We start from the raw sequence: 27,025 nt of genomic DNA, 5'->3' as shown, positions 1-27,025 counted from the left end.
CATACATAAAAAACAATTAATAGGGCTCTTTAAAAAAAGTTTGCTTTTTTTACCAAATAAAAGGTTTCATGGATTCATCTTATACGATTCTATATGGAGCTTTCAAGATGCAAATACTTGCCAGGCCTTTATCTTATCAAAGGAAAGTATATACTAACAACACTGATAAAAAAGTATGTAACATGCATGATTTTCTTTAAGCACGAAAGTGCAAACAACTTTAAGAAGCGCGATTATGAGTTTGGCTTATGAGATAGTTGTAATAGTGTGCACAACTCCAATCATACATCCCTGGCATGACTTTGGCCAATACGGAAAAGATGTTGAACTTCGTTACATTGCATTATACGTTAAAGCTTATGTAAATATTGATCAAGTCCAATATTGCATGTATTATATATTTTTCTATACGCTGTCACTGCACAGTCTATAGACGCGAGACGCACTTTTACCGTCCTTGATCCACATTGTGACGCTCCCTTTCCATTACAATATACTTTGCTAGTATCCCCATTAGTCATCCGAGCTCACCTACACTAAGTGAAATTGTATCATCTGATGCAGCCAATACGAAAATGATGTTTTGCGAGGTAAAAAATTATTTTAATTCTATGGGTGCTAAAGCTCATTTGCCAAAGTACAGGAAAGGCAAGAACGTTGGCGGAGAAGGTTCTATGAGGCACGTGTCAGAGCGACTTTGATTTCCAATCAACTCTAGAATAGCGGGGGAAAATAAAATTTGTCTGTCTGTATAACAGAAAAGAGAACGAGGGGGAAGGGGTAAAGGGTGCTACTGGAAGCAAAAAGTTTTGACGTCATTAATTTAAGCGGGGAAAGGAACACGAGAAAGGAAAATGAGAAGAATAGAAGTGGAGGAGCTCAAGAGGCAGGGGAAGCGTTAATTAAGTCTTACCTGTCGAGAACCTCCTGGTAATTGAGGAGCTCCGTAAGAATACGCGCAAGGAAGACGGCAGCGTCTTGCTGGTTGGAAAATCGTCGGGGTCGTGCAACTAGGCCTGGGTTTATGTTGATAGGAAGCTCGAGTGGGATCGTTAGGTACATATCATCCAGCCACCAGTCTGTAGCCTGCAAAAGTGTAAAAATGGGTGCAGAACATTGTTAATACTTTTTTTTCATATTCCATTTGTCTATATTCTAAAATAATTTATTAGGTTAATGATATGACTTGTGCTATGGTAGACCCACCCTTAATAATATTTTGTCTCTACCTGCAGCATATTCGAGAAATATAATTCTTTCCCCGAAAGATATTTGCAGGATTGCTCGATGCGAAATAATGACATTTGAAATAGAAATAATTGATAGAAGATCAATGCTTGTATTTCGATATATGCACATAACTTTACTACTTACGAAAGTAGCGTGAAAATACGTCCACCTTGAGCTAAAAAATAATTAAGTATGTCGGTACATTGAGAAATGCCGTTGTTACATATTTATTATATGCAGACACGTACTCAATAATGAATGTGAGCTATGACACCGATGCTTATAATGCTCTCAAAACGTTTTGCACCCGTGAAGTTGGTAAAACTTATGAGGGGGTTTTTATTGTTGGTTTTATAATACTATTTGATCCTTCAATTTTAAGTGTTATATATGATGTGTATATTATAAAATATACTTAACATTCATGAGTAGTGTTTTAGTTTTCTTATTCTTTATAAAAAACAAATTTTTTTAACACACAGCTCATAAATTAATCGTAAGAAATACACACCACCATCTCAATACCTAAGTCGAGTACATGTTATTTTTATACTATAGGCAACAGCCCCAAACTTACTAGCGAATCCCACCATTGAGTTAAAAAGAAAAAATTCGTCATTCAACGTTTAATAAATTTCGAGATAAATTTAATTGTTTTTGCATCCGTACTTTTTTTCAAGCACCAATTAAGGTAGTATTTGATGGAATAAAGAGACGACGAACTATCTTAAAATTTTTATCATTTATATTCTTTTATTTATTATTAATTGACTGTTCAAATTTGTTAATTTATTAATTAATTTTATTGCTATTTTGTGTTTTGTTCACGGTGTAAGATATAGGACTGGTGGTCCCATGTAGGCATAATTTTTGTGAAATATTTGTGCTGTTTCATTCAAGATCCAGCAGATGGCAAAATGAGAAACAAGGACCGTATATATATGTATATCGTTATACTACTAGTGTTGGCGAACACTAGTATAATACTAGCGACAGTAATAGTGTGTCGTTTGCTTAAAAAAAAATTTTATTACTTCAAATATTGTAATACGCTGTACAATAAAACAATTGAAACGAAATTTATGAAAAGTAACGACTAAACTAAAGTTATTAAAAGTTTTTAATAATTTTGAGAACTTCTTGTGTTCTTTGCTTTATGTTTATAATAGGAAACTTAAAATTGTAATTTCGTACGATGCTTTCAATAGTTGCTTCATAAATGTTATTTTTATAATTTTTTATGTGTTTAACAAAATACTTTTTTGTATCATGCAGTAAATCATATAAATCGCTATTAACATATATAAGTCCTCCACGGTTTTTTATGTTTACCAGTTCTGCCATTGTCAATTCACAATTTCATAAGTTTAGCGGTAATAATGTATTTTTAATAAACTAATAATTAAACTTTATACACAAGTTTATGAAGCGTAAAGGATTAAATGGTTACTTTACTTGGAAAATAATTTTGCCAGATACGTCTTTAATGATATTTTTGTCGTGAATGTCGTTCTCAGAGAAATTTTTACCACAAATATAACTATTTCTTTTGAGAATGACACCACAAGCCACTTAAATAACCTTGCTCCTTGATGTATACAGACTATCGTTATTTTTTGGTACACTTCATAATGTTGAGCTACTTTTACAGTCTTTTACACAAAATTTTTTGCTCATTTTAATTAATTTATCTTCAAATCAATCAATCTAAATTTCAATACAATTTTACAATTAAATTTATTATTCTTATTTCTCCCTTTCAAAGTGTTTATTGACTCCAGGTGCTAGTCTGCTCGGTCCTCGTTTTCCCATGTGACACCTGATACGAGAAAGTGGAAATAACACAAAATATTCACAAAAATTTACTGTAGGTAATATAGACAATGGGACCACCTGTGATATCTTACACTGTTTTTATCATTTTGTTATTAAGTTGTATTTATCATTTTGTTAGCCCTCCACACTCTCCATGTCTCTATCGTTTTGAATTACAGCCCTCAGAATTCCTCTAGAGCCTCCATAATCGAATTAATTTTTGTATAAAATGATACTTGATAATTAAACATAATAACTTGTCGCTGTATCGTAAAGAGATATGCATAGAACTATCTTCTTCATTTAATTGATTTTATTAAAATAGTTAAACGAAGTGGCCAAAGTTAAAACTAAAATCTATCCCCCGCAACCACCTCGAAGTGAGACATATATATAGATATAAACATACGTATGAATATACATGTACGTCAATTGATGAATGATTACCTACTTAGTCTGTTTTTTCTGTGTGAATATTCACGAATTGTTCGTTTGGTCACTGAAACAACTGGAATGAAAAAATTGAAATAAGAAATATATATTGTTTCACTAGTTTCTTGATGTTAATATGCTTTATATTTTAAAAGCTTTTGAAATTCGCAGACAGACATGGTGGTTCGATGGAAGCGTTCCTGATTGGTCAATCAAAATGGATGCGCAACGCCACACCTTATATTCTTACATCATGGGCGCACCTACATAACTTTGTTGGTAATCCAAATATAAAAAAGTTTTCAAGTTTTGACTTTGATCATTAAGGTCAGTTCAGGCTTCAAATTGTTTTTTGTTTGAATTTTTAGCATGATCAACTCTATTGAAAAAACGAATACGTAAAAGTTTTTTAGACACTGGTAGTGAAGGATAATAAAGAAAATGTATCTCTGCAATAAACTTTGACTTCGATTTTAACCTGCAAGGTCATTTAAAGGTCAAAATGATTTTTTGGATGGAAACCATTATTTTTGATATCGGGTACCGGAAGAGTTCGAAGTTTTTCATCAAAAATGGTCTTAAATTTTTTTTTGTATTTGACCTTTGTCATTTCTAAGTATATTTATGTATAAAGATGCACGGAAATATCTCGTTAAAATGGCAAACAATAAGTGTATACCTCAACAGAAGTTATTATAATTAACAAATGAACAAATTATTTTTTTTGTGTAGGTGGTTTAAAAAAATTCATGTGCATCAGAATGAAAAAAAAAAAATCATGAAGGTAAATTGTTTTGAAGAATATATACATTGTACTTATACATTAAATATGCAAACTATAGTATGGGTAGCTATAGTCAAACCTTGAGATTCAAATAACGTAAATACGTTTTATATTTTCCAAAATACCTACCAATGTCTTGCAACCGAATATAATTTGCTTCATATATTTAAAAATAACTTCTCAAGAGCAGTCAGTGCATCATAGTTCGCGTGAAAATTATTCAAGACAAGCTTCGAGGTAGCAGCAACTAACTCCTAAGTTAGAAAATACATGTCAAGAGTAAGGAAAAAACAGGTGTAACTTATTAAAAAGGAGTGCAGTTGAGACACTGCTGTAAAAATCTTTTATCTTCATGAAAAAAAAAAAAAAAAAAAAAAAAAAAAAATATAAGTAAAAAGAAGAAGGAACCAACCAGGAAAAATGTGAATCCTCAAGTCCTGCTCTTTACTAGAAAATTTTGCGAGGGTCGAGATAAACGAAATAGACATTGTAGGTTTTAAGACTATACTGTGAATACAGCCCAGCTGCGCTGGCAACATATTAATTACAGCTTTAGTAAAAAAAAAAAACAAAGCACGTTGGAGCGTTGTTTGTATACACGTCCCCTTCCAAAAGTTACGTCTCTGTCTATATGTTGTAGTGCAGCGCGAAAACAGAGTTTCGTTCTGTGTAACACTGAGAGGCTGTGTACAAACAGCTGTGAAGCAGTAAAATCAAGAAGAAAAATCGTTGTATGAAACAAAAAAGTCCGCTATGGTGCGAAAAACGAGTTAGCCGTATCGCGTAGCTGCTACTTATATAATACACACTAACTTGGGCACATAATATGTCTCTCTCTCAGTACGATTTCACAAATGCTCCACTAAAAGCCTAAAGGAGTCGAGATTCTCTCTCTGCTGATTCTATTATAGGCCAAAATAATCTAAAAAATAAAAAAAACAGCCTTCGATTCGTACACTGAGCAAGTTTTTAACTCCAGAATAATTCATCGCAGAACCACGTTCCCATCAAGATGCAGTGCCACGCGCCATCTCGCTTATACGGAGCGTTGGAATCACCTTCCTCGTGCGAGCAAACGTCAAAGCGTATATGAAAGGGGTGAAGGCACTTGTTTACCCCTTGCCTGCCGTCCCTCGCTTATATCGTGGAAGTTTAATCGCGACGTATACACATACATCCGACGAAAACTCATGGCAACTCCTTCTATTGTTCGGGGCTAAGTAACGCATGACAGCGATCCTTCATGTAGGTGATACCTATCCTTGCGCTCACTTTACATCGGGTGGGTGGGTGTGCGTCTACATGTACACTGTACAAAGTTTCGGGATGAGATGATGGGCAACCGAATCCTCGGCAAGTTATTCGATTATCATCCTGCTGTGGCGCACCGAAATTAATTGTGCCGATAAGCAAGAGGGCGATAGGCACGTATACTGGATATCCAGACTCCCTCTGGTTTCGTTGATGGGGTATCTGTTGCACGTTGTTGGTCAAGAATCAGTGCACCCCTTTGTGCGACAAGTTTTTCTCCTTCGCATCGTTTTTCTGTCAAAGCTCCGTTAAATCGTGCGATGCAGATTTTTTCTTTTTCTTTTTTTTGTTCTTACAGTTTTTTTAATCAAGGGTGAACAGAGAAATAAGTACAAGAGTTTTTGCAACAATCTACACTCACTAAGGATAGACAACGTAGGAAAGCCATTGATTTTCAAAAGGCATAGTACTGGTGATACATTTCACTGTACATTGATAAACTGCAGGCCAAGAGGGGGCCATTACATTACACAGCGAGTCATCCGAAATGTTGACTCCTTTAAATGTACGAGTCTATCGGGAAGGTAAATATACACGCCGATTCCATCGATTGCGTTATTACAACTGGAAGTTGTGCCATCGAGTGGCAAAAAGTATAATAACAACGATGCATGTAAGATACTATCGTCCATTCTATTAAGGAATTTTCTAAACCTTTTGGAAAACTTCCCTGTTACCTCATGCACGAGACACTGGACCGTATCTAGATAACGTCTCTCCGCATGATATAATGTACAAACACCAAAGTCTTCTTCACTCGGTATTGTCTTTAGTCTCATCTCTTGGCTAAATCGAGAATCAATACAGTGAAAAGAGGATATCCCTGTATACCGCTCGCTTCTCACGTTTTATGCAAGTCTGTTTCAGCGTTCCACGACCCACCTTTAGTCGCGATGGAATATGTAGAATAAATTATCAAAACTATACAAGGTTGACGAATGAATTATCTTATTTCCGTATCATTGAAATTCAAAGTTGACATTAGTGGTGTTTATTGATGACTATAAATTTGTTATTTCACAGCGTTCCTCTTCATTGCATATCCACGTTGCAAAAATCGATGTTTATAAGAGGAAACACGAGAGCCTCATCAGAGCAGGCACAGAGATTTCAATTCCCATCATCGACTCTGCTCCTTTCCACTCGCATGCTCCTCTTTCCTCCACTCGACGGAGAGTGGATACATCGTGCTTCGCTATACTATACAGGCAGTGCACCCATCGCCGGTATCGTGTTACGGAGATTTCAACAGAGCCTAGGCCCTGCTTCAAACGTGAAGCCAGACACGTGTGCAACACGCTGGATAGATAGGGGGTGGCACTGCGTTCCTGCGCGTGGATGCACTATTGGGTTTTATTAGTTATTTATATGATTTCTCTCGTTAATTTAAAAAATATGTTTTTTGAAACAATTTTTAACGTCGAATTCTTTTTGCTCGTCTTTGATAGTTTTTGTTAAGCATATGTCTTTCGTCATCGAGTTGAGCTTACTCGTGTAGTAAATGCCAGAACAAAAAGTGTGACCACCACTTATAAAGACATGTAAATCGACTATCTTCAACAGTTAATATCCGATTGGGCTCAAATTTCATTGAAGGTAAAAGTATTACCAGCCCTAACATTGTATAACTCTGAGTTATCAAAATCTGTTATTTGCATGTAACTTTTTAAATAGATATTTAAGATCCATACACAGTCGAAAAAATTAAAGATTTAAAAAAAATCCTTTTGACCAATTATGTAAGCCCCTAAAATAATAATTTGTTCTCTTATTATACTCTTCAATTACTATATTTTTCAATTCAATCCGTCGACGAACTTTTTTTGGGATTTTTAGTAGCGAAAACAACTTACTGTCAAAGTCTGTGTCTGCAGTGTAATGAGATTTTTAATTGTTTCTAACATTAAAAAAAAACGTTTCTACGCAAATTTTTAGCGGTGATTTTTTACCTATGTCTAAATCATCATTTTATGTTTATCCGTACTATTTCGATGTGAATTCTATAAAATAAAAAAAATTTAACTTTATTATATATTTCAACATCAATTGGACTTGCACGTCCACAGGATTTTTTGTGAAATGAAAATATAACTGCTCAAAAATATAAACTTGAAAGAAATCTTGGTTTATGAAAGCTATTGAGACGAGGTAGGACATCTCATCCCAAAAAGTCCTGTTGAAAGATCTTTGTACTAGAATTATCTTGTCTCACTTTGAGCCAAGTCCCACACAGCTTTAATGTATCAGTCAAAACCTTTTAAGAACTTATGAGACAGAAGAAAACCAAGCTGGACATAAAATTTTTGGTGTATTCTATAAGTTTGAAAATGTCTGCAAGTAGTGATTGTCGTTACATTTGTCTAGCCGATTCCGTTAACCTTGCGAAACAACCTAGATTTTTATTCTAAATAACATGCGGGAGATTAAAAAATTGTTGCCAAAAAATATTCTAGTTCATTGAAAATTCGAATCTTACTTTATTAATTAACTCAGCTCAGCTCTATTGTGCTATTCTTTTACCTGAATATTGAATGGGCTCTTTATTTGGCTTCGTGAATGGCACAAGTATTCATGTGGAGTTGTTTTGAAATTGAAATTAAGTCATGATTTAAAGTTCATTTTCATGTTTACAAGTTGGAATTGCCTGTAACAATCGACCAGATCAACATTTTCGATATTACTTGTGCCTAAATTAAAACTTGTTCCAAGTACTTTTGATTGTTCTCAAAGCAACTGTCTGAACTTTAGTACCTAAAAGCTTAGATATAACTGAATAGTAATTTTAGTTAAAAATGGTAGATATACATATTTTTTTTTTTTTTTTACTTCTGACCTTTTGAACTTTTAATGAGATATCGTTTATGTATGTGCCTTTAAAGAAACAGAAATCGAACTGACCTAATTACGCGAAAAAAAATGACTCACTACAAAACGCAAAAGATTGTCTGTATTTATCTTTCAGTTGTTCAAAGATCTTATCGTATTTACAAAGTAGGATCCACGTCCTGTATCATCAATTCTACTTGAAAAAACTTCAGCAAATAAAAGAATGTAATGTTTAGCATTGAGTGGACAGTACACATAGTGACGAGTAAGGACAGCTTCTCGTGTCAAGATTAAGATGCAGTTAGTTACTTGATAAAAGTAGCAAAGTAAAATACATGTTTTCAGCAGTGCATCTAAACACCAGCAGAGCAAAGAGTCACGCAAGTGTACTCATGATAATAAGCTAAGTGAGGAGCATTCGTCAAGCTAGCCAAGCGTAGACTGGATACAATCGGAGTGCTACCTCACAGGGCAGCTATGAAAATATGCAATCTCTACATTAACAATTTTCAGTACTTCGTGAAAACTACACAAATCAGTACTTAACTGCCGCAATATTTGTTTACTATTTGATAGAAACTGCTCACAAAGTGATAACATCAGTCAGACAAAGATATTGGTATAATACAAAATAGAAGTTAAGATATCAATAATGTAGAATTACTGGTAGTATCAAATCTTCTTGAAGGTATGTAATCGATAAGTATGTGAAAAACAGAACTAAGGATAGAATGTAGCCTTTATGTTTGCAGCTATCTGAATTAAAATATTTATGTAAAAAAATTCCATGCACAATTAAAATTAGTTCTGCACAGTTCAAGGCTTACAATTTAATTGTAGTAAAATCAATTAATTCCATCAACAGACAACAACAAAAATACACTTTAACTTTTATTCGTGGCTGGGAAGAGAAGCTGTCCTTATTCGAAGAGAACAAAAATTCAGTTATAAAATTTTATAACTCATAAAAAAAATTTTGACTCGAAAAGTTAGATTTTAATTACTGAATAGTGCAAGACTTATTCGTATTTGGTTGATCATGAAGTATCATAAACACGATAGCAGTTTTTATTTTCAAAACCGAAATACCTACATTGACCCTTACTTTAAATGACAAACTACTAGCCCATTGCGTGATAGTCATGGAGTGGAAGGGATGTCAATTCAGAGAGAACCACAGTTGCAGCTGCGGGTAATCCGTCGCTGTGCCGAAAATTGCACATACAGCTTATACCTCGGCGTGGATTGCTGCAGGCATGGATCACCTCGATTACCTGCCGCGGCGTGAATGTCCGGGGGGCGCAAACGCAGCCTTATCGATCGTCTGGGGTACACGAAAGAGAAAGAGTAGAACATACCGCTCCAGCCGCCTCTGTGCAGGTGTATACACATAGAAATAAGTAGCCCTCGTGATGTTAACTTTGCCACTCGCCAAATCAGCCATGCGTTCCCCCTCTGCCCGAACGTTTGAGCAACTTACGCTCATCCTAACTTTTATGAGTAAACATACGGCTTCGTCCCTCTATCTCTTTCTCTCTCTCTTCTCTATTAATTAATGAAGTAACACTAAACTCGACGGCCCGAAACCCGAGAAAGCGCTCCATTCACCAATTTATACATCCAGACTGTGTGCACTGTACAGCTCACGTATATGTGTGCATCTACGCTATATTGTCTACTGCCTTGTGCGTTTGGCTGCAATGTTGTTGCATACACGTTTTCGCGGTGAAGGTACATAACGTAGGTGACGCGGTGCACGTGTATACGTGTGCGTTTTGATTTTATTCAAGTTGGAACTCGGACGGCGCCGTGCGACGTAACAACTCCGTGCTGGACAAATGAAAAATTTCAGCACAAGTCAAAGGTCGCGGTGAAAGTAAAGTATAATGTAAGAAAAAATTGCATCGTGACAAGAATCCGCGGATGGGTAATAAATTATGCTTGATGTGGCAATACGCTTACAGTTTTGTGCAAGTTTGCGTAACTGTATGTTGTTGCATATGAGCATTTAAAAACTGAGGATTTTTTGTGCATGAGTGTGACAACTGTACTCTCAAGGTATAGCATTAAAGTTTAGTGGCGTAATAAGTTAGGGTTCCCCTGCACAATTGAAGCAATTTACTGCTCATAATCATACATACATATATATGTATGTCCTAGTCTGATCGTGAGGGTTAAAATTACTTTGAAAAACTTGAAAAAATGATTAAAGTAAAAAGATCAAAGTATTTCCTATAATTTGTGCAAGCGCAAAAGGCGATGGATCACAATTCCCTCGACTTTTTCAAAATCTTGTTATAAATTCCGGGGGTACTTTTCAAACAAATGTAATTGAAGCAGTTCTACAAGTACGTCATTGAAACATAATTTTGTTATGCACTGATGATATCAAATACAATTTTTAAGTTTCAAAAATTTATCAAAAATTACAAAACTGTTATTGATAAAGACGAGCTAAAAGTATTTCAAAACAGCATTTCATAAATATTTTAAATTTAATTTCGTTTTGTAAAAATTCAAAATGTTTTAGAATATCACATAATGTTATGAAATAGTATATTACGATATGTTATGGCATATTGCAGACTTAAAAAATTTTTGTTTCAAATACGTTTTGAAAATTACATTACGCGCAATAATATTTTGTAAACTAGCAACCACAACATTTTTTAATTTTCAATGACTGTTTTAAGATGTAATATTAAGTTACATTATTTATGTTCCAAAATTATTTTGAATTGTATAGGTACCGAGCTATACTTACTACGAATTTCATTCCACCCAGGTGGAATTTTCAAAAGAATTATATGAATTATATGTATGGGAGCTGTCGTTGGCTGAATGGTTAGTGTGCTAGCTATCAGTAACAACATAGCTGAAGAATTGTGGGTTCAATTCCTCATGGTTGGGGCACTTAGATTTTTTCTGGTGATCTAATTCACTACCCCTTTACCCTTTTCATCCCTTTTCTCTCTATTCATTCGAAAACCAAACTGATCGCACATGCATTTGGTCACAAGCCTTGTATTATATTCCAACGCCTTGGTGTTGGCCCCTCTGATCAGAAAATGTCGGCTTTTAGCCGCCATTTTCGCGAGAGGAATTGCCCACCAGGTCATATCATCATCAAATGAGATCAGGACCATCTGCGGCCCTATTACAGAATTTTTCTGACAGCCGATTGACCTGATCAGGCCGGAGGCGAACCTCTGAAAAATTCGCGGATAATAATAAGGAGACTCACTGGAAACTTATAAACTGAACTTGATATTTTCTCTTGCGAGTTTCTAATTGTCGCCCTGACACCTAGCGGTTAAAAACAACACTAGCTGGTGTTGTATTGTATATCTATATAGTTGTACGATATGTCAGGGGTAGATGTCGGTAGATGTAGACTGGAGTGAGAGAAAAACGATGATACAAATTGAAAAATTATTAATAAATTTTAATTTAATCCTTTAAGAAAGTTGATACATTTGTCGCATTATTTAAATAAGTAGCGTAACTACTCAGTTTCTTTGATAAAATATCGCGAGTCCAGTCAATGGTGCGACGTTTCAGTGATAATACTTGTAATAAAATACTCAACAAAAATCTAACTAGCAAAATATTTGCAATGTAGTGTTATGCAATAAAGTTTGTTATTAATTGTTTAAACAAATATATAAATACTTAGAGACTTGTTTCCGTAAAATACAGAGGATTTTCCGTGCTAAACTATTTACGACTTTTTGACGTTTGAACCTACACGTCGCAATATCTTACGAATTACATTAAGAGAAATTTGGCATATATTATAAATATGGCACACATGCATGGGCACGCTTTTGTTCGTCTCCACTTGCGATTGTTGCTCGCTCGACTCTTTTTTTTACTTCGTATTTGTAAACCCATTTAACAGGGAGGTTGCACGGTTAGAGACGTCATCGCAAGGGTGTACGAACAATTTTTTTGACTGCCCGTTTTTGCGAACGAGTACGGGGATGAAGATGGTTCAAAGCACGTTTGGTGGTAATTCAATGTTTAAATAAGCGTTAGATTTGCCATTTGATTGACTCTGTGTGCCAAATGTCTAGTTAAAAAATACGAAAGACTTCGACTTGATTGCCATATTTTAAATTTGCACGCGTTTCAGTTATGAGTTCGTGATTTGCCACTAACTCTGTAGTCCAATTGTGGAACGTAACGTTGACGAGTCTTTGAATCGGAAAGTGCTTGCAAGTTTTCATTTTATTATTTCTTACTTTAATTGCTGAATATGCATTATCTATACTACAGAATAATAACAAGGCATTTTAAGATGACAATCAGCGAATCATTTTTTAAAAGTACCTTTTTGCTTATGCTAAGATAAAAAGAGTGAAAGTAAATTAGGTTTGGGAAATAAATCGGTAACATGAATGCGAAGAGCTAAAGTACCGCGAATCGTGGCAAGAGATTTCAAATACAAAAAAGAAAGTACAGCGTAAAAGAAAGAGAGAGAGAGAGAAATTAAAGCGGTGAAATATGTATAAAAATGTTTACCTTCAACATGCATGTTATACCAATATATTTGGTGGTACGGGCAGGAGGTGGGGCGTCCAAAGGGGTGGAGAAAAGATCAAGGCCCTCTCACGCGTGTCATTCGCGGTATGCAAACTTGCAATATTAAAAAAAATTTTTTTTTATGAAAATGAGGGCCCAGCTCATAAAATATATACATATTATGCGCTTGGTATCTTTAACAGTTGCAAGTTAACGCGTGTATGTATGCATTTGTACAAATGAAAGCGCCGTCCATTCCTGGATGGAAAAATAGAATTTTGAGTTGCCTGAAAGTATACCTTTGCTGGAAATAAATCAAGGAATTTTCGGGAAAACTTTAATATGCACAAAAGACAACTGTTTCAACAAATTCATAAAATTTTGGCATCTTAAAGTATATAATTCGTAATTTTTTTTAAACACAGATTGAAATTTCTTTGTAACAAAAAATGAGTTCTCCGTTATGTAGAGAGTTGTGGTAAACTTACACCACAATAGTCAAATATATTCCAACAGTCAATCTGCGTGACCAAATTTTTTAAAATTAAGTTCAACTTTAAGATGCATCAAATTGCGAAAAAATGCAGGCTTTGCAATAAGTATTTACATGTAAAAGCTTAAAGCAAAAATTGAAACTATCTTAACATTTATTCAATTCACTAAAATTTAACGAAAAAATTATAATTTGTTAGTAACAATGTTAATTTATATAGGGCTGAAATGTAAAAAAAAATTTTAAATTAGACCATAAGTGAGCGTATGTAAGGGCTGTATTGTTTATATATGTCTATATAATATATGTACAATTAATGTATATACATATAGATATGCATATATGTGCAACTACTAAATTACTATAAATTATTGTTGCACTTACAAAACGTTAGAAAAGTACTTAACTGAACAAAAATTTTTTTTTTTTTTTTTTTTTTTTTTTTTTTTTTTGTAGGAAAACATTTTAAAAAATTACTAGTTTAATAAAACCTAAGTATTGAGAAAACAGAATAATAAAGGAAAAAAAAAATGCCTTGGGGCGGGTGCGAACCTGGTACCTCCGGAACCAAAAGAAGCAGTCTAACCCTCTGCGCTAACTCAATCATAGATTTCTAATGTTCAAACGTTACATATGTTTAGTGGGAAGTTTTCAAAGCTTAAACTACTATACACTATTGTTGCCCGAGCAGAAATGAAATGAGGACATCCTTATTTCAAATCAGGGCCTGATCAGTCATCGTGATCAGGTCCTGGTCACGCTTGTAACGCTTATCTAATCAGATACTGGTCAGCCAGCATGATTTCATCCTTAGAGCGTCTGGTATATATATATATATATATATATATATATATATATATGTGTGTGTGTGTGTGTGTGTGTGTGTGTGTGTGTGTGTGTGTGTATGCATACTCACATATGTCTAACAGAAAGCCAAGGTACTGCTCCAAAATAAGTCAAATTTTTATAAATATATGATTAAAAGCAAACTAAGATAACTATAATATAAATTTAAAAAAAATTATTAAGTTGACTACAGTTCCTAAAAAATGGACAGCAAAAAAAGAAAGGCTTTGCTTACCAAATATCGAGTCCGTAAGTATAGGTTAACTCAAAAAGTTGGTTCTTGTAGTGATAGCAGTGCTAGTGATAATTTTGAAAATAACATCAAAACAAACAAACTAGATAATTTACTTAATGCACAAAATGCAACTACATTTACAACCGTTAAAAGATGGTGAACTAATTTCATAAGTATTAAAATTGTGTTCTTATACTGTGTAATATTAGTTATTAAAACGATTTTATTGTATTTATTATAAAAGTATGTGCATTACTTTAAATAATTTTCCATATGTAACAAAACATGTACAAATACTTATATTTATAATAAAGATAAAAAAATAAAAATCATATATTCAAATTAGATAGTTGTACTTAACTTAGATCCTTACATGACAAAGATTCATAGATATAGATCAAGCAATGCGCATGTGCGGTCAGAATAAGTAAGGATAAAATCATGCTGTCTGACCAGTACCTGGTCAGATAAGCGTTACAAGCGTGATCAGGACCTGATCACTAAAAAGGATAGCGTGATCAGGGACTGATCAGATCCCTAATTCATTTCCTGCTCGGGTGTAAGCATTAAACGTTAAAAAAAAACTTGGCTAAACTTTTTTTTTCATAGAAAAAAAAAAGAAATATTTTGTCGTTTAAAGTCGATTAAAAAATTTTTTAATAAACCTGTGAACGAGAAAACAGAAAATCAAAGAGAGAAACATGTTCAATTTTTTTAATAATAATTTTGCAACAATCTGTAAATCTGTTTTTATTGCAACAATCTATAGATAGTCTAGTTTTTTTGATAATGATTTTACAACAATCTATATATGTGTTTACTTATTGTATAAATTTTAAAAAAGTATAAGACTATTGTAAGTGGGCACTACTCTGGAACCTTTGGGTCCAAAAGAGAGTGCCAAACCAAATGCGCCATCTTAATGGCTATTATATAGAAATTAGATGTTATATATGTTCATTGAAGCCCTTCAAAAGCTGTAGTGTAGTTTATTGCTGTTTTACTTGAATAAAACAGTATACAACAGGCGTGCGGGAAAAAAGTATAAGTATTGTTAGTATAGATAGAAAGAACGAATAAAATTTGTCAATATTTTTCGCTTGACTTAGCTGTCATTATTAAGCAAACAATTCTGCTGTACTTCTTGTAGGTGCAATAATAATATTGTTAGTGATTATATCTGACGACCATGTTAGGTGAAAATTAATAAGATATCGACACCATGTATTTCAGCTCCACTTTACGCCCTCAATTAATTTATAAAAACCGTCTATTTCAATAACATTTTTTAAATTTCAAACAAATATTTATTTATTGTTACGAAATCTTGAAGTACACATCGCAAGTATTTTTTCAAATGCCTACATCAGTCATTAGTAAGGTACTCTGTTCTTAAATTTTAATACGTCATTGAAATATACATATTATTCTTAAATTTCAATTCCAAGTTTGTTAATTTTGAATATGAATTGAGAATGAAATTCTGAAATGATATATCAAACCCGTAATGTAATGGGCAATCACAGAAGTTGCACATTAAAATTCAATACATTCTTAATTTTAAAAATGTTTCTGAAACTTGGCATACGAGATTCTGACTTTCCGATTACATTACATGTTTGTAAATCGTTATTCAGAAATTCGGTCGTCAATAGTTGTAATATTAATAAAATTTCTAACAGTGTAAGGCGTCAACATGCCGTTTTTCAAAGCATATTCTAAGAATTATGTTCTAACAAAACGGTTAGGTCCTAATTTTGGAAGCGTTACTTCTTAGATCTTCTTATCTACTTCCATTAGAATTTTCCTGTTAAATTTTTGTTCAAAGCCGTTTAATGAAATTTTTTTGGCTTTAGAGGCCTTAATAAAGTGATCAGGGTATCCTTAAGTAAAGTACAAATTTTGTGAAGTGTATAAAGTGTATAAAGGTTGAGAAGAATATGTTTAAGTACAAAAGTAATCGAAACGTATAATTTTCACAAAATCTTGTACGTATTAATTTAATGAGTGAATTTGTTACTGTACATTGCGACGTTTCAAAAGTTTTATTTCTTCGAATCGGAGAGGAAGAAGATGGTTTAATTTATTACCAAGCTATAGTAAGTTATTTGTCTCATGTAACTTGTGAGACAAGTCAGCGTGCGAAATATTTAATTTGAGTGGTAAAGTATTGCAAAAATTATTTGTAAGGTACAGGAATGTAATTTACACGGGGCTATTATTTTGTTTTTTTTGTGATTCTCAATCTTACGAAATTGCGTCGTTCCTCTCCCTCGCTCCCGCTCAGTACTTATGTAGCTTCCTTCTTTTTAGTATGACATATGGAATGTGCGATAACTGTTTTATTGTTTATTACTGTGCTACCAAAGAAAATTAGTAAGAAAATAATTGATACTTATGTGAGCATTTTTTAATTCTATTACAATGTCTTCAATGCTTAGACAAGTTGTCTTATTGCAGAAAAGCCTTACCACATGTACTACAAAATTTCCTGTCTAAATAATCGAAATGAATTCTTTTATGTTTTATCAAATAAATTATTCTTTTAAACATTTTATGCTAAAATAAAATTATTTTCATAAATTTTCTTTTCAATGTTGTTGTAAAATAGTTTTATTTACCTTGAGTCCATTCTTATTTTTTTAATCAAAAGGTGGAAATAATAATGCAATTATAAATCTAATTTATACTATTATAATGAGCTCTAAAAGTCACGATAAAAAAAGATAAGAACTTAATTTATAAATAAAGAAAAAATTAACGAAAAAAATTAATATGTACCTTTCAAAAATGATACTATATAATCAACACGTAAATAATCAACTAAGTTTTAAAATTTATGATACTGATAATTAATGGAAAATTTATTTTTATGCAATATTTTCCATTTCTGATTTGTTTTCTGTTTCATTTTGAACGAATAATTTTTTCGGATCTTTACATCATGATAATGCGATGTATAATTGTCCGAGTAATTGTCCATAAGAAAAAGAGGTTTTTAAGGTTTAATCCTTTTGTTATAATCAACCCATAATCAATTTGTTAATAGTCATTGAACTGAATGTAATGGGAATTATTTTCTGTATAAATTAAAAGGTAGTAATGATGAGTTTCCTGTATAACATGTGATTCGTGGAATAAAGACTTTGTTTCTTTTTTTTAACCCGTAATTGTTTTTACTTCGATATTTTACTAAAATAGTTTTATTATTTTTTATCGTGTTCCATTGTATGGACTTTTGTGTATACTTATATTTGTTATTAGGATTATGAAAGCATTAATTTTTGAATGTGATTTTTGTAGTGGAACACTCTCTCTGTTACTATTTAAAAATTATGTAGAAAAATTAATTATTACCATCGGTTTTATCTACTCCATTATGAGTTGGAATATGTGATTGATTCTCTTTTCATACAACTTGAAATATTATTGCTTCAAAAATTACTCTTGTGGGAGGTAAGTATAACATTATTTGTACAGCAATCATCGATTTTATTGAAAATTATTCAACACATCATTTATGTTTTCTAATTTTTTTGAGCCACCTGGACTGTCAATAAAAAGTATCTTTTTATCTAACCTTATAATTTCCTAAAAAATCAATTTTCAATCTTTTTTTAACTGTAAAAGCATTAATTGTAATTAAAAGGCAAAAAGGAGTGTAAAAACGTTGTATTAATACTTCTGGTCAATATTTCTCCGTGTTCATACGGCCTCTTCAGGGCCATCACACGGTGGTGATAACTGCCTCAAACTCCACGGAAGATTAAGGGTGCAGAACGATCTAACATTACATGATTCTTTTAGCAATTAAGCAGTCTTGTCAAATTCAAATGAAAATGTACATTGCAATCTCATGTTGACGTATTGTAACAATTCTATTGTAAAAATTTCTCATTAAATTTAATTTTTTGAAAGACGATTTTAATGTTATTATCAATAGAATTTTTTTCTGTACATTCTGTAGGTTCTGATAACCCAAAATTTTTACAAAACTTATCATCAAATTAGAAAATTCTATGTGTAAAAAAAGGCTTTTTTCTTATACCCCCACTGAAAGTACGACTTTGTTCCCTGTTTACAGGGAGCAAAGTGCAACATTCCTTCTAGGTAAAAAGTTGCATGTACTGCTCGTAGGAAACGTGTGTTGATATCCTCTGCATGGTTTACTTGCAGAGAATTCCAAAATACTTTTCCTGATAATCAGTAAATCCGATTTTTAACTGAGTGGTCGTGTTGCATTTTTCTCTCTGAAATCAAAGAAGAACGTCTTATTTTTGGCGAAGGAACAGAAAAAATCGTATACGGGCCTTAGGGAGATAGGACGGCATCATTTTCTGCGTATTTGCCTCGCCTTCGGCTCGGGTTGCAACTCACACTCGAGAGGAAATGCCATATTTTCTTTTCTTGATGCGTAATATGTTGTAATTACTTTGTTTTCTTACAATCTCCAACAAAAAATTTTTTTATTCTTTTCCAAATGACACTACCTTCAAAGATTTCAGACATGCAAAAAAATTACAGTTAGAACAGCAACATAACGATACAAGCTTCTTCAATAATAATATTAATTTAAGAATCACGTTTTACTAATTCCATGCTAATAGCAGTTTCTTTCAAGGTATTGTAAATTATATCATTAACAGTTTTTAAATCTGTAAAAGAAGTTTTTCTTTCATTAAATTCAATATCAATTTGAAAAATTATCTTTCTTGATCCTTTAAAGAAAAAACATTTAATCTACCAATAGTCGCATTTTTTCTTAAAAATGTTTATCTAATCTATTGCTTTGTTTGATTGTTAAATGTGTCTTATTCAGGGAATATTCCATAAAGTTAACAAAAATGTTAATTTTATTTTTAGCTCGAACCATGCTGTCACGGGACTTTCTAATTATCAATTGATTTTATCATTCAATTTAAAAAAAAAAAAAAAAATTTGTTAATTCTCAATTAAAATGGGTAAATAAAATAAGGAATCACTTTTAAAACTAAGAGGAAATTCTTAAAGTCTCTTTACTGCTTCTATGAGACTCAAATCATCTATTAACGATTCTCATAATTTATCAGTATTAATGGATCCTCATGGATAGCGTAGAAAAATAGAAATCATATCTCAACCCAACAATGACATATCTATTCATAAAAAAAATATATAACTTATGGGGGGCTATGAGGGTCTTCTGCAAATGAGACAGAGGGGCTACGGGAGTTTTGGAGTATGTAGGAGGCTTGAGCAAAATGTTATTCGATTAAACTAACACAGAAATTTAACGAATTTTCCATTATTTTGTGAGGAGGCTGTGAAAAAGCTGTGCAGAGGTATTTGAGGGATGTGAGAGGGCTTATCGCCCGCCCAATTCAATAAATACGTAACATAGTAAGATATAGATATGTGTGTGTATGTGTGCGTTTATCTCTTGGTGGGTGTGTGTCTGTTTGTGTGTTATGTATCTCAATATACTGTATTAGTAACTAAATTGTGTTTGCAAGAAATTAGTATTTCCGTTTACGATAAACTAATGAAGTATGAACTATAGGAGATACTAAATAATCATATTAAGTTGAGCTTCAAAGATAATACAACCAACACACATGTTATATATGTCAAGAAAATGATAAGTTTTACATAGGGTGCAAAGTGCTGTTTCTCGTCCTTGGGCCGCCCTTTTTGCTCTAAGGCAGAAAACTACTCACATGTGGCACAAAGTGTGCTCACAAGTACAAAATTGAACTTCTTGCCCCAAATCAGAAAAATAATTTATGGAACTCAGGTGCAAACGCACAATAAATCAATAGATCAATTTTGAAAAATAGTCTATTCTTTAAGGTAAATATTCAACGATGCCCATTATTATTATTAAGTGTTTTATTGTTATCTGTATTATGCCCCTTTATTACGTTATTATGATATGATTTGTAACCTAAGAATCACGAAAATGAGAAAAGTCGGATGGGTTAGTGTATTGCGCGATACCTACATACCACACGAGGTATAAAGGTCGTAGATATCGATTCTTTAATGATTTGGATAAAAACTAACTAATGCCGAACAAAGTAAATCTGAAGTAAATTACTTGTACATTTTAAATTTTAATTAAATCTCTTTAATGTATGTAATACTTGTATATTTTTATTTAAAAATAGAATTTAAAAAGGAGTTTAGTTAAATGCTGTACCGGCACTGTACTGTAAAAAAAGTTGAAAGAAATATCAACGAATTGATGGTTCTGTCCATAAATATAACAACACATTTACATCTTGTAAAAAGCAACGGATAGTACTATGTAAGCAAGGGGAGAATATCCTCTTTAAAGATTCGCGCGAACAAAGCTCGTCACGCATCCCGTCTATATATATTATCCACACGCTTTAAGAAAGAGTGAGAGAGAAAAAGAGAGAGAGAGAGAGACGCGTGTTAGCACTGAACAGCTACGACTTTGCTCTGTCAAGTACTCTTTCTTTCCGTTAGGCGATTAAATCAATTCCCAGCTGAGTTGTGCTTTTGAGCTAAAGGATAAAAAAAGATCATTCTAAGGACCAATCAGGAAAGAAAAGAAAGTTACGACAAAAGTGTCCTTAAATTTACAACTTTTTTAATACATGCATCAGATTACGCGTTTTAATGATGTCCATAAATTTTTAAATCAAATTATTAGAAACCTGCAGTATTTGAAGAAAGCTTATTCTATATTGTATTAATCTTATCATCACAAATTGTGTTGGCTGTCTTCATGTCGTGGAAATTTGAAAATTCCATTAGAATTTTATCTTCTACATTTATACTGGGTATGATACAAAGGCATCTAGAAGTGAAATTTTTGTGAAGATTAGTCTGTCGTGAAATAGGTTACCCAAGATCAGTTCTACAAAACAATAACAATTGCAAAATATAAGATGATGGTAGCGTTAATTTTAAATGCATACAGAAACAACGAAATCGATGGAATATTGTTTTTTTTGGAATTTTTACCGATTATTTTAAGTACAACTTAACAATTACATTAATAATACTCAGAGATGTATAATACTTGTTTATTTGTCTAGTCCAAAGCTTACAATAATACTATAAAATCGAAATTTGACAAACTCAGAAAATAGGAGGTTAAGCTAGCCGCAGTCTATTGAACAGGTTAGTTCGACTTAAGTGACCTAAGATAATTTAGATACTAAGAATAAAATACAGAAAAGCTTCTTTTATTCATACAAACATTAGACCGTACATAAAGACAAGAATACAGCTATTATTATATATTTGTTGAACATGACTTCATCGTTTAGTACCGTACCAAGTGAGAGGCCCTAGCAGGGTATATACACAAAAATCAATTTTCCACTATTTTCGTAATAATAAGATTACTCAGCTTCATCAATTTTTATAACATCTAGGTCTTCAACATATTAATTTTATGATCCCACAGAAATCATTAAAAAAGAGTTATAAGTACGTTTTTGATTCACAAAGGTTCAATATTTCACTTTTAAGTATGAATTGTTCTTATGTTAAGTTCCATAAGACAGCGTGTTAAAATGTAAGTTTTTTTAACTACGATTATTCCGAAAATGAAGTCATCAACAATGAAATTTCTTTATTTCTGCTATATGTAGGATGATTAAGTTACAGTACCACCATTTTCCAGACTATGTCAGCGTACAGGTAATAAACGACGAAGATGTCTTAAAATTATTATTTATGCGCTGTAGATTATCACAGATATTTCTTTGCTGTAGACAAATAGTATATTCTAATATATTTTAAAATATTCAAGTTTTAATAAGGGAGCAGAAACAATTGCTTTTAAAAATCTAACTATATTACAAAAGAACAATGTCATAAAAATTTTCCTACCTTTTTTAATATTGTTTGAATTATACCTAGTATTTTCAATTCTTATTATTAATTGTATGTGGTGACCAAGGAGACTTTGAGAAACTTAGCTGCCAGTAGACCTCTTACTAATCATATAAAATAGGTCTGTTAGAAAACAAATATATAAAAAGCCTTTATTACTAAGGTAATACCAGCCTACAATATATATTATACATGATAAATTTTTTAAAGATCATATTTTTAATTATTCTGACCCAATGACACCCACGTCGCAAACCCATTGTCTCCTAGTTTCCTATCAAATCCTTTCCCCTCTCTTGCCTCTGTAACGTCGATGAGGCAAAACCTCAAACCAGCCCAGCACAAGCCATTCTAGCATCGTAACCTCAGGATTAACTGATCGTACGCGAGTATTCAATCTCGAGACAGCTCTCGGGCTTCTTTCTGGCCGTCTCCACCACCTCAATCTTACAAAATCTAAAATTAATTCCTCATGTAGCGTGTAGCTTCCTTCAGTCCCTTTCTCCCTCGTTTCGTACCATGCCATGTATCACGAGCTCCTTCCTCCTGTTCTCGGCTCACGAAATGAGTTTCTTCCTCGCGTTAGCTTCTAAGTATTCCACAAATAAGACCTTCTTGCACCACACCCTCTGCTTCGTAAGTTTGTGTTTGCGATACGTTATCCCCGTTCTACAATGACAAATACCTGAATACTATACATAAAAGTTTTTGCTCAATACATTTACAAGATCGCGTGCATCTTGTACCCTCGTTGAGAAAAATAATCTTACGGGATTTAAGGTCCAAAGGCTTTGTGATTTAACGGGTTTGCAGTTTTACTATGGTATCTAGTATAAGAAAATTAATTTGTTACTTGGAAATATAATATTTTTAGTCAACCATGTAAACAGGATTTTTTTTATCATTAATAACAAAAAAATAATAACAGGACTGATAGGTGGATAGTATGGGATAGCTCTAACGATGGTGTTGATAATAGAGTGTAAGTAGAGGGTAAAATGTACTCGTCGAACAAAAAAAAAAAAGGTAGGACCGAAATTTGATCAGCCATAGCAGGCGTAGACGAAATAAAGGCAAGAAGAAGCAGGGTTCAAGTGTCTTCTTACCCGTTAGGCTTTCAAGTCAAGATTGAATTTCTGTTGAGACCAGAAGTATAGATTTTCACTTCTTATTGAACAAATACATTGATTGGGATAGGATAAAATATATGTTTTGTGCAAACAGTTGAAACAGAAATTCAACGTTTGTAAATTATTCAATATAAATGTTATATTTTAAGAGTGTTAACCATAATTTGCGAAAAAATCTGCGTTTTTCAAGATTTAAAATGATGTTTTCTCGAAAACTTTTTCTGAATTGAAATATCCATGTTTTATAATTATATTACGGTTTTTTGCTTGATATTTTTACAGCAATTGCTTGCAATGCATACCTTTTTGAAAATCTTACATCTAGTTTTATTTTTTAAATCTTGATATTTCTTCATCAATCTGCTTTGGCATCGAAACATCTGAACGAGTTTGTAAAACTTTGCTGTACATTTGATCATGTTATTTTCGTTATTATTATTTTTCTTAAAATCATTTCCTGTGGATAAGTATCAGTAAATTTGACTGGCAGAATGTAATATGTTCCAATACTTCCTTAGAAATCTTATACTATGAGTGGACCAAAAAGTCAGACTATCTGTTCTTTGACAACCTTCATGGCATAAGTCTTGAATAAAAAAGTTGAAAAAACAGGTAACGTTAATAGTAATAATTTAAATATAACTATGGGGTTACCTTCAGATAATGGGTCGTTGTGTACTTTGTGATAATTTATTGAATTGACAGGAAACAAGTTAGTGTATTATTTTATTTCACTCTTTGTCTTATTGTTAAAAATAAACTTAATCCGTCTATAATTTTAAACATTTCAGACTGCTTTTAAGTAGTAAGGAAAAGAAAAATTTTGACACTAAAGAATATTTATTTACTGTATGAATTGAAAAAAAATAAGGATTGCTGAGAGAGCTATTCAATAACTTGGAGATCACATATTTATTATAAAGTTATGTTCCTATTTTTAATAGATTAGTTGGCACGTAACTAAAGCTTTTTTATTCGTTGAGTGATTGGTTTAAACAGCTCGAGCGTATACTTAGTTTAACGGGGTTTATCAAAAATAAATTGCATTAAACTGCTAAAAAAAAAATCACCGTTCGACGAATTTTATATTGAATCTATAAAGAAAAAACAAACTTGAGTTAACGGGGCAATTTTTAATAGTCATAGTGGGCATACAGGGCATAGTTCCACGATAAAAAGAAAGTACTTTAGATGCCAACGTCTCTTACATAACACCAAGAAACATTGAAAAAGATCACTATGGCTATCACTACCTTGCCAACAAATATATTATAACTCAATAAAGTTGGCAAAAAACAGCCCATAGAAGGCTTACAAAATTTTTTAACAGAAACTGCCTAGAGTTGTAAGAGGACGAATAAAAAGGAAAACTTCAAGTGCTTTAAATGTATACAATTTGAGGCGTCAAGAAACTGACTCAGAACATTCATCGAGATTAGAACAGACGCTTCAAAATTGACAAATAAAGAATCTACGAAATGAGCGATCAACTTTCCATTATATCCCTGACGTTGATTACTTAAATCTTTCAGCTATACAAATAGGTGAAATAATGTATATTTGTATTTATTGTGACGCTAAAAAATGGAGAGATGAGGCACCAGGACTTAGTTGCTCTGGTAATAATATTTTCTGATTAAAAAAAAAATTTTTAATTGTACATTTGTTATCAGTTTCAAATCTTTACAGCTTGAACCAATAACCCTTTTGATATATTATAACATAAGAAAGTGTAAATAAATAGCGCTGTTTAGGGCCAACAACTATTTAAGAGTGTCATGAAGGCACTGTACTTTTCAGAATTATATATATACTTTTTTTAAACTTATTCGACCAAAGCTCCATCGATTGCAAACAAAAATTTTATTCAATAAAAGTTTTTTTATTCCGAGAAGTGTTAAGAATAGATGCAAAATTTTTAACTGAAAACGTTTCACTTTACGTATCAACACACTAAGGTGCTCTACACAGTGAGTCTTGGGCGAAGCCGCGACGGGAGGGGGGGGGGCGCTGGTTGAATAGTAAAAGTGAGTCTATAAGTAGTCACAGTAAGTTAGATAGCGCTAAGCGCTTTTTAAATAATTAGTCTTTATAAAAAGTTAAAATTAAAAATATAAAAATAAACAGAAGGAATTTTCCAACTTTTTTGATAAAAATTTTATCACATTTATTCCGTGATTTTTTGTTGTAAATAAATTTTCATTGTTTTTTACATAAGATATTTGATAAAACAAACGCCCATGGTAAATAATACATTACGACTGCAATCAAAGATTTTATTTAAATTTTTTAGTTGCAGATCAAATAAGCTATGTTATTTACGTGATTTTTGTGCAGATACAATTCATATACATCCACGGTAGTAGGTTCTACTTGCAAATTAATTAATCGTGCATGTATTACCATGCTCAACCTACATAAACATTTCTGTACTTACAAGCCTTACAACAGTGACTACAGTAAACGTGTGAAAAGTAGGCTAATTATATGTAAGCTGGTATAAAATTTAATGATGAAAAGAACATCGTATCTAAGAAATGCATTTAACTCTAATATTTTATTTTACTTGGAAAAAAACGATTTTTTTATCTACAATTATTAAAACTAGGCAACTAGTACATTTAACATAAATTGTGCGTGATAATAGATACACGGCTATGGTAATACAAACGCGTTGTTACATAACATTGTTTTTATCTAGTTTTATAAAAGTGCAATTTAATATTGGTCTTGAAAAACATTTTTACATAGTGTTAAAGAGTGAAAGTATGATTCAGACAAAATTTTAATGAATGCATAATTATTTCATATTTTATCGTGCATTAAAATTTTAAGCATGTTTTTCTCAGTACAATATAATAGTTTGTACACTTTCTCCTTATTGTAAAATAAAATTGGAATTAAATATCAAATCGTCGTCTTCGATTCCTTATAGCAGTAAACGTCATGTCCGTAATTAGTTCTTGGGTATCACCTATTTTTTTGTAAGAAGCTTTTACATCTGGATACAGTAAAAATGCTCCCACTAAATGCATGAAAAACGAAATAGTAGACATCCAATAAGACCAGGATAGAGAATTGGAGTCGGAGGATGTCACCCAACCCAAAGTTTGATGCTGGCTACCAAAAATCAACAAAGTAAGAAACAGCAGCGCAGCTAAAAGAAAATACACTTGATGAGTTGTCGAAAAATTGCTTATGCTTATTATAAATATCTTACGTAAATAGTGCATGTATCAACTGTACAAATTGTGATAAACATTTTAATTCAATGTATTCAAGTTCGTTTGTGTACGTCTCACGGTTCTTATTTTATATTTTTTATTTTTCTAACAGTAATAGCGTTTTATTTTTTAACTATAAAAATAAATACTTTTTAGCAATGTAACTCATTTAAAAAGTGACATAAAATTGTGTTAGGATCTTGCGTATTTTAGTATCCTTTTGATTCATATTTTTATTGTGCTAGAGCAGCTAAACAATCCTTAGTCAAGATTTCATCAAAATTTTATCCAAATTTTTAAGTGGATCATTTATGTTATAAGTTT

General features: G+C 32.4%; 1 protein-coding gene across 1 annotated transcript in view; it reads right to left on the bottom strand.

Moving 5' to 3' along the window:
- Positions 1–27,025, bottom strand: part of ChAT (Choline acetyltransferase) — a 137,899-nt gene that overhangs the window by 24,336 nt on the left and 86,538 nt on the right. The window contains exon 4 of the mRNA XM_014349666.2: positions 914–1,086. Coding sequence (XP_014205152.2) covers positions 914–1,086 — 173 coding nt within the window. The remainder of the gene's footprint in view (positions 1–913; positions 1,087–27,025) is intronic.

Source organism: Copidosoma floridanum, unplaced genomic scaffold, assembly GCF_036245765.1.
Source record: "Copidosoma floridanum isolate Cflo_tuat_1 unplaced genomic scaffold, Cflo_Japanese_pri ptg000013l, whole genome shotgun sequence".
Taxonomy (NCBI): domain Eukaryota; kingdom Metazoa; phylum Arthropoda; class Insecta; order Hymenoptera; family Encyrtidae; genus Copidosoma; species Copidosoma floridanum.
This window is presented reverse-complemented; position numbering and strand designations above follow the sequence as displayed.